General features: G+C 37.3%; 1 protein-coding gene across 1 annotated transcript; it reads right to left on the minus strand.

Moving 5' to 3' along the window:
- Positions 1-200: 200 nt before the first annotated feature.
- Positions 201-2,265, minus strand: LOC103928538 (4-coumarate--CoA ligase-like 6). The gene has a single exon (XM_009337593.3). The coding sequence runs from the start codon at positions 2,162-2,164 to the stop codon at positions 461-463; it is 1,704 nt and encodes a 567-aa protein (XP_009335868.2). The 5' UTR covers positions 2,165-2,265; the 3' UTR covers positions 201-460.
- Positions 2,266-9,978: the final 7,713 nt, after the last annotated feature.

Consider the following 9,978-nt stretch of genomic DNA (forward strand, 5'->3'; position numbering starts at 1 on the left):
TAAACAAAATTAAAATTTTGGTTTTAATGCTATGTATTATTTAATTCTACGAGTATTTTAGCTATCATTGAGATTTGCTTTTCACAAATACTTAGATCTTATATTTTGAACCTTAACCATTTATTTTCCGTATTATTCAATTATACGTAATATTTATAAAAAAAAAAAAGAAAAAAAAAAAGAAATCCAAGTACAAGAACTATAAACTCAATAGGGCTTTATTTGATTGGAACATTTCGAACAATTTATTCCCAAACGAACCACAAGTACAACAAACTTATGATTTATCAGATTTGGGGGAAAATAGGGCTTAATTTGATTGGACCATTTCGAAGAATTTATTCCCAACAGGCCCAATTGAATCGGGGGTTGCAGAAAAGCATGGAAAATGGGAAACGAAGAAGAAGGTGGTGTTTCGTACGGAGCACCGGGGGAAAGGAAACAAATGAACTAGCTAGTCTTACAGTTTAGAGGTCAGGACCTTCCTAAGCTCCCTTCTCAGGATCTTCCCAGCTGCAGACTTTGGAATTGAATCTGTAAAAACCACCTTCCTTACCTTCTTGTATGGAGCAACTTGTGCAGCCACAAAATCCATCACGTTCTCCCCCGAAACTCGACTTCCGTGCTTCCTCACCACAAATGCCACTGGTATCTCTCCACTTTCCTCATCCAGCACACCTGCCACTGCAACATCTAGTATCTCAGGATGGTTGATCAGCACGGCTTCTAAATCCGCCGGTGCAATCTGAAACCCCTTGTATTTGATCACGTCTTTAAGCCGGTCTTGTAGGTTTAGGTATCCGTGTTCGTCAAAGTACACAATGTCCCCTGTGTGCAGCCAACCCTCTTCATCAATTGTCGACATTGTTGCCTCGGCATTGTTCAAGTATCCATTCACGATCCCTGGCCCGCGCAGCCACAGCTCACCGCTGCTTGTGGGAGGCAGAGGGGATCCTGTTTTCCAATCCACCACTTTGGCCTGCATGTTTGGAGCTAAAAGCCCCAGTGAAAAGGGTTTTTTAAGGCTTTCGGTGTTGAAACCGCGAGTTCCTACTGCCGTGGTCTCAGTCATTCCATAACCCTGAATCAAATCGACATGAGGAAGAGTGCGAACAAAGTCCTCTATCGATTTCGCGCTCAAAAGGGCTGCTCCGGATGAAACCTGCTTCACACTCTTGAGGCTTTGTTTGACCAAACCATCCTTAGCTTTAGCTGTCAATGCCGTTAAAATCGGCGGAACAACCGGAAAGTGTGTAACTTTGTACTTCTCAATTGCTTTCACCACCTCATTGACATCAAATTTCTTCATCACAACAATTCTTGATCCTAAAGAAAGCAACCCCATCCCGAAAAGCACCAACCCGTAAATATGAAACAACGGCAGAACATTCAAGTACACATTGCTCAAACTCGAACCCTCGTATTGTGAAGCCTCAAACCTCACGAAAAGCTCCACTGCAGCTATGAAATTCCTGTGTGTGATCACAACACCTTTGCTCGCACCAGTAGTCCCGGAAGAGTACATTATCGCCGCGGTGTCTTGCTGCCTAATCACTGGTCTTGGAGCCAAACCAACATTACCATTAACAAGCTTATAAAAAACCGAAAAAGCCTCCTCCTTCGAATCCAAAGCTGCATTGTCTGGAACCAAAACTGCAGGAACACCCAATGCCTGTAGTTTACCAACATATTCAAGTCCAGTAAAAGCACGACGCGCTTTTGAATCACCAACCTGTTTCTTGATTTCCCCCACACTGCTAAGAGGATTCATCGTCGTGACGATTGCACCAGCGTACAAAACTCCCAAGAAAACAATGGGATAGTAAATGGAATTCGGCAAAAGGAGCAGAACAACGTCACCTTGTGAAATCCCCATTTGCCGGAGGCCGGAGGCAAATGATTTGACACAAGAGTAGAGCTGGGGGTAAGAAAGTGAGGACCCAGATGAGGAATCAATGAGGGCAGGTGAAACCCCAGTGTGCTGGTGTGAGAAGATGAAGGTGACAACATCCAGAAAAGGGTCTGTGGGGAGGGTAATTTCTGGGTGTTTACTGCAGTAAATTCCTGTTTCTGGTGAAAACCACCATGGGTACTTGTGATCCTGGGTGCTCTGTTTCTGTGAGATATGGCTGTTGAACATCTTGGTTAAGGTAGTCATGGCCATTGTAGAGAGAGAGAGAGAGAGAGAGAGAGAGAGTGAAACTGAGAGAGACTGAGAGAGAGAGAGAGACTGATATGTCGGTGTAATAGAGAGAGAGTGAATTGGTGGCTATTTAGCATGCAAGTTTTGCTGGTCGTTTCATCAGACGGTGGCCACAAGTTTTCTCTGGTCAAGAATGACTCAGAAGATATCAGAGATTCGTAAGTGCTTGCTATTTTCTGTCCTCATAATCTTTCTATGGTTAGTTTACTTCCTTTTCTTCTTTAAATAATTGAAAGCCACTGATACTAGCCAACTGATTGGTTAAGGGATTCGCTCCTACATCTAAGATTCTGTGTTAAATTCTCTTTCGTAGTGTAAATTATTGTATTGTTTGTAAAAAACATAAAACAATAATTGATGTCGGTGTGTTTTTTTTTTTTTGTAAGTAAAATTGAAATTGTGTGATCCTTCGTTTGAAAATGAAGGTTGCAATCAAGGCTGAAATGACGTACCAAAATTAGTAGTATACTAATACTTACCAAAATTGGGGTATTAATGTAACAAATTAGTGATACGTAATGTCAATTATATATGTGTGTTCATGTCATATATCATGTACATATGTGCATTTATATCATATGTCACTTAATACTATGGTCTAATGATATTCCTCTTCATTTGTGAGTGAGAGGTCATAGGTTCGATTCTTGCCAAAGGTAAATTTGAACTGCATTATTACTAGCTCATTGTAAGGCTAACCCCCCTCCTTTTAGTGTAGATAATATCGTTTATTAAAAAAAAAAAATCATATATCATGTCCCATAATTGGTATGTTATGGTTAATACTTTTTTTTTAATAAACGATATTATCTACACTAAGGGGGAGCCGGTGGGCATAGCCTCATAGTGGGCAAGCAATAATGTAGCTCAAATTCGCTTTTGGCAAGAATTGAATCTAAAGTCTCTCACTTACAAGTGAAGAGGAATGCCACTAGACCATAATATTAAATGGCAAAAATATATCCTATTAAAGGTTGGGAAATTTTATTTAAACCCATGTAACCTATTTCTATACCCAACTTACTCTTTGCACCCATTGGATTTTTAACTAAACTATTAATATCTCTTTAAACCCAAATTTATTACCTATTATACCCCCATAAACCCAATTCAATATGTGGATTTTTCTTTACACCCATTTGTTTTTTAACTCTATCTTTACACCGTCTGGAAATGAATACTGAAAATTGGGGTGTGAATTCAGCCATGGTTGACAACAAGACTAACACTTCTATAAATGTTGACAAAAATCATGTATCACCATCTCTCCCTTCGCATTATCAATCAACGAGTGCATTGTTCTGGTTTTGTTTTTCTCTTCAAGTTCCCCCCTTTTTATTTTTTAATTCGATAAAAGGCCATATATGAAAGGAGATTGGAAGTTTGAATAAATTGATAAGCTTAAAATCTATTCATGGTGATTTTTTGGTTAATCAATAAATTAGGTAGGGTTTGAGGTGATTAGGTTGTGTCTTATCGAAGTTGTTTTTTTTTTTAATGATTGGGGGGTTTCACATAGTTGCAAGCAGTTACAGAAAAAAGAAAATCGGCGCAAAAGATGGAAAAGATGAGAGAGAAGGTGGTGGTGGTGGTAGTGGTAGTGGTGGTAGTGACGGATCGCTGCACGTGAATCAGGAAGAAGCATTGAATTGGAGCAGGAGCTACACAGGGACTCCTCCTTCAATCAATCGATTTCAACATGGCTTCTAATATTAATTGAAACACTTTCTTTCTTTCTTTTTGTTGAGTGACTGCAGCAATTTGCTGTTGCGGAAAGATAAACAAACTATACGGGATTGATTGAAAAAAAATTAAAATCAAAATACTCATCTTCTAAACTCTAAAAAATTGAAATCAAACGAACAAAAAATTCATAAATTGAGTCATACCTTGGTTGGAGGATTCAAAACTTCAAAATCACCATTCATCAATAAAAAAATATTTATTTTTCTCTATGAGAGCTATTAGGGTTTTAGCCGGAATGAACATAGGATAAACAAAGAGTGATCGTAGGGTTTAATTATAGTGTTTGGGTTTATTGATAAATTTGAGTTTTAGTATTAATTTCATTTTGTACTTAATAGTAATTATGTAATAGGGTAAAATAGACAATTAACATTTAAAATTTAAGTTGGGTGTAGAAAGAAGTTACATGAGTTCCCTTAAAGGTTGTATTCCTAAAATTTTAATGATAGTTTTTATTTAATGTTACTTAAATAAAAATTGTTATTAAAAATTTAAATAAAAACTAGTCTCTACATATCATAATAGTTGTTAATTGTTAATATATATTGACATGTACTTCCATTTAGTGTCGGCAAAAATCAACTTATTCTTTTTTTTTTGTCGAATTATTGACTTTATTATTTTAAAATCTTGACTCCATCCTATAGACACATGGACTTGTGGAGGGATTTTTCAATGTGACCATTACACAAGGTGGTACATCACGTGTTCTTATATAAATAGTGCAATATGTGTGTTAAAAGGTTAATAACTTAAAAATTAAAACTTTTCATCACTTACATAAAAACACGTTATGTACCATCCGTGTTCCCATTACAATTAAAAATTTCTCAGACATATGATCTTTTGTGGGGTTTTAGTTTTGGTAGCTTTCTATGGTCATTAAATATTTGTGGACCGTAGAAATCCTTTCGAGAGACTTTTTCCAATACCCCATTCAACCTTGTAGTTGTGGAGAGATTTTTTAGTGTGATCGGTACACGAGATGATACATCATGTGCCACTATACAAATGGTGAGATCTATGGAATGGAACAATAATAATTGCTGCTCCTTAAGAACAACTCCACAGTTGCAAAGGCCCCCTATAGCTATTCACTATTTAATACACCCAGTGAACAGTAACTGTCATTAACGAACAATAAATGTCTTTTGCATCTCCACCCCTACATTGAATAACCCTGGCAATAGGGAATAAAATATTAGTATTTTTCTATCTATAACATAATACAAAATAATTTTATTTGTAATTTCTGATAAGATTTTTAATCATTCTCGTTGCCCCACATGTCATTATCCGAAAAGACAATTATTGGTGATGGATTTCGATAAAAATTTTATCCAATGTTGTTGTGCCACATGTCGTTACCTTCTCAAAATCGTTGAGGATAGATTTCCGATAAGATTTTTAACCAATCACGTCGCGACTCAAATTTTTTTTCGAATTTTTATTAATTTTTTACATTTTTTTTTTAATTTTTTTAAATTTTTTGTTCACATAATTAATCTCTGCCGTTGGATTAAAAAAAATTGAATTCCAACACTCCAGATTGTGCCACGTGGCGCAACGGTAAGATTTCAGAATTTTAAACTGTTTTTTCTTTTTTTAATTTATAAAGCCGAATAACGTAGACCATTGATCTCAGATCCAACGACTGAAATTAAATAAGGTTTTAAAAAAAAAATTTACTGTTGGAAATCCAACGATCTATAAAATGTTGCTATTGAAATCCAACGGACGTGGGGAAGCCACGTAGCCTCCCCAACGATAACATTTCAGAAAAGCGTCACAGGCCCCATATCTGAAACCGTGTCAGACGACCCATGCCCACACGCGCTTGAAGCACACGCGCCTGACGCAAAAAAGAGAGAAAACGTGGCTGACATCGCCCTAACGTCAGCCTTGCATCATACACACTCTGGGCTCTCGGGCCAGCGACTCCCCACTGGCCTCTCACATACGCCTTTGTGGGCAGAAGCATGCAGCTCGGGCCATTGGGTTGGTGGGGAAGCCTGTCCATAAGGCTATTTATGTCACGCCCCAGACCCGAGGTCAATAGGAAAAATCTCGAACCCAAATCCGGCATGCGAGCTAAAAATAAAATTAAATAAAAGGAAAGTGAAACTGGGTGGAAATATAGGAAATTCCTCTTATAACAAGAAATTGACAATTCTTTACAAGACTAAAATAAATAAATACAAAATTATATCCTCACACTTAATTTGATCTCATCATGTCTACCTTTTTTTACTGTTTAGTTCTTAAACCTACATAACAATAGAGGGGTGAGTTTTAACAGCTTAGTAGGGACATAACCTTATCATAGTAAATTGACAATATTAAATTAAGTGTCATGTCATATAATCAAATATCAAATCATTATTGATAATAATGCATGAATGCAATTGAACTTCTTCGTTTACCCCTGTTAATTTATATAATATAACATGCGGACCTGGACGTCCCATGCATTTTACCCCTGCAGGAGTGGTTTGAATGTTCTATTATAGAAACTAACCCCTATATGATATCCCAAGTTCATAAACCCCTTTTGCTAGTCATCTTATCTAATTCATTGATCTCCAGCCCAAATCACTCACTTCGAGAATTCCCATCGATATCTTATTCTACTGTGTACATCGAGTTTGCCTGGAACTGGTTTCACAATGAATAGATTCAACTAAAAGATCCTTTCCAACTACCCTCATTTCCATACTTCCAATCTGAATACTGAAATTCCAACCACATCAACATGAATGATGCAAAAATGATGTCATTTTATCTTTCACATGTATCACAGTGTATTCTCAACGAATAGCATTCCAGCAATAATTCCATAACCAAGAACAAGTAAACACTTAACTGAAGCAATTAGCCAATTATTATCCAATCACATTAATCAACCAGAAAGATCGATAATAATAATATACTGCTTCATGAAATTTAATAAAATCAATTTCCGTAAAGGATTGCCGTATTTTCCCTACCTGGATTTCAAAGCTAAACAAAGATCCACGTCACTACTGGAATAGTTAAGCTCCACATACTTATCCACGTCACTATCGAAATAGCTAAACTCCATGTACTTGATCAAGCTGCTTGATCACTCCCAATGTGTAACATCCCACATCGTCCAGGGGACTGGATTATGTAAGCCTTATATGTATATTCTCATCTCTACCTAGCACGACACCTTTTGGAAGCTCACTGGCTTCGGATTTCATTGGAACTCCGAAGTTAAGCGAGTTCGAGCGAGAGCAATCCTAGGATGGGTGACCCACTAGGAGTTCCCAGAAACAAAACCGTGAGAGCGTGGTCGGGGCCCAAAACGGATAATATCGTGCTACGATGGAGTCGAGTCCGGGATGTAGTGGGGACCCGTGCCAGGATGTGACAATTTGGTATTAGAGCCAATCTCTAACATCCCACATCGCCCAAGGGAGTGGATCTTGTAAGCCTTATATGTATATTCCCATCTCTACCTAACATGAGACCTTTTGGGAGCTCACTGGCTTTAGGTTCCATCGGAACTCAGAAGTTAAGCGAGTTCGCGCGAGAGCAATCCCAGGATGGGTGACCCACTGGGAAGTTCTCGTGTGAGTTTCCAGAAACAAAACCGTGAGGGCGCGGTCGGGACCCAAAGCGGACAATATCGTGTTACGGTGAAGCCGAGTCCGGAATATGGTGGGGACCCGAACTGGGATATGACACAATGCCATGAATTTCTTCAACTACCTTTCTTATCTAATCTATCTCTACCCGTGCATATACATATATATATATGTATGTATGTATGTACATGTACATATACACATATATAATCTAAGTAAAGTAAACATGCACAAACATGCAACCTTTCGCATGTTGTAAAAGAATTGAGGGAAAAGCTCCTATTTAACTAGGAGACGTCGGCAACTTAAAAGCATGGAGGCAGATTTTTTGCCTTTCCACTTTCCGTGTCTTCTCGTGCCATCCTATTTTGTGTGGTTATGGTTAAGTCACGTCAATATTTTATATTACTATTCTTTTTTGTCTTATTATCTTTACAAAAAAAAAAAAATATAAAATATTGACGTAACTGAATCGTGATCACACAAAACAGAAGAGCACAAAAAATGGGATGACAGAAAATCTGCCTCTAACACTGGTGGGTGTGGCGGCAACCAAGATAAGAATGATACGAAGTGTGTCTGATCCTCATGCATGCAAGACTGCTCCTGCTACTAGCTAGTCAGCAACAATAGAGTGCTTGCGGAGCACCGGGACCTCTGAACAATGCCACCTAACCTCAACAAATTAGATAACAATGCCACCACACAGATCCAGCTCCACCAGTCCACCTCCTACCAACACCTCGTGTTAAACCAATATGGTGAGTCAAAAACGTACTTAAACTTCAGTATGATAAACATACCTAATAAATATATTTATTATTTTTTAAATAATAATAAGAGGCATATATTTTCAAAATGCAGGATCTTACCATCTACCCTTCTTAAAAAGAAACTTCGTCCTCAAAATTTGTAAGAACTTACTCAATATATAATAATAGTTGAAGAAAACTAAGAGAATATCCAACCAGAGTGGTTGCATAGAGATTACCCTTCCGTTTCAAGTGGATTGCAATTCTCTATGTATTTTGCCTTCCAGCTCTTGAAATTATTCCCTTTACATATAGTTTTAACATTGTAAAATCCACTGAATAGTACAACGGATATATGCCAAAACATCAGTTTTCTTTTCAAGCAACGATAAAATTGAACATAACCCTTCAATTAAAAACATAAGGGCCAAATCTTTTTTTGTTTTTGTCAAATCGAGCAGATGAAAGTTTTGAAATGACACACAAAATTTGCATTTGGAACGAAGTCATTTTCTTCCATACTAACAAAATTATTTTCAAAAACCAATATGCTTGACTTCGGTTGCCGGTGCAAAAGGTGTTGATACGTCCTATCCACATAGAAAGCTTACCCTCTTCCACGCATTACCGGTGGATGCTAACACCTTGGATTTGAGTGAATATACTTCCTTGATTTAAATGTAGTTTCCAAACGAAATAGTACTTCAAGTAGTATCCCTAATAGCTTTCTACTATAACAACATTCAGAAATGTGACCCATCACTCAACTCCACTATTTAATTCTTTTATTCTCACCACACGACATTCATGACTTCGTTTTACTCATCATATAGCCTGAAGCTATATAGGCATGAGGATTAGTAGTCTCATCACACAACCGTAAGTCATGTAGGAATGAAGTTCTTTGTCAAATTCATCACATAGCCCAAAGCTACGTAGGAATGAAATTAATCGAACTTATCACACAACCAATAATTGTGTAGGAATAAAGTTCAATAGATTCATCACACAACCAGAAGTTGTGTAGGAATGAAATATAATATACTCATCACACAATCTAAAATTGTGTAGGAATGACATTTAAGTAGTTCATCATACAACCTTAGTTGCATAGGAATGAATCACCATGTATATAATACCAACTCGTGTAGGAATGAGAATGTCACGTAACCATTACCTTTCTGAGTAGGAGTGAGTCACATGTGAGTTGGTTTCCTCTCCGTAACATAATCGAACTAATAAATACTTCAGTAAATCCAAACCTTGATTTTAAACTCCTGTCTAGAGAGTCTCATACATCAAAGTTCTAAGACATTCCCCATCTTATAAATTTAGGACGGTTCCCAACTAAGTCTTTTCTGAAGAGATGTGGTGTTTGCAAAACTATGCAAACATAGAATTACTCCTTGGTCATCTAATGAACCCTAACGGAATCTTGTGCTCCAATCACTACCATAGAATTAGTTCATGAAATTCAATGAATAACAAGGATCACATGTGAATTTGTTTCTTCTCCGAAACTTTATCGAATAAATGACTACTTCCAGTAGTCCAAACTTTGACTTTAAACCTACGTTTAAGAGAGTCACTTGTATCTCAGACAACCTTTAACTCTCAATTCCAAGACAATCTTCAACCAAAAACTTCAAGATAGTCCATGACTAAA

This window comes from the organism of the source record quoted next, unplaced genomic scaffold (assembly GCF_019419815.1).
Source record: "Pyrus x bretschneideri cultivar Hongxiangsu unplaced genomic scaffold, Pyrus_bretschneideri_v1 Contig9, whole genome shotgun sequence".
Classification (NCBI taxonomy): domain Eukaryota; kingdom Viridiplantae; phylum Streptophyta; class Magnoliopsida; order Rosales; family Rosaceae; genus Pyrus; species Pyrus x bretschneideri.

What these genes read in the sequence shown, in the direction of transcription:
- LOC103928538 (XM_009337593.3), bottom strand. Translation starts at nt 2,164, where the DNA reads ATGGCCATGACTACCTTAACCAAGATGTTCAACAGCCATATCTCACAG.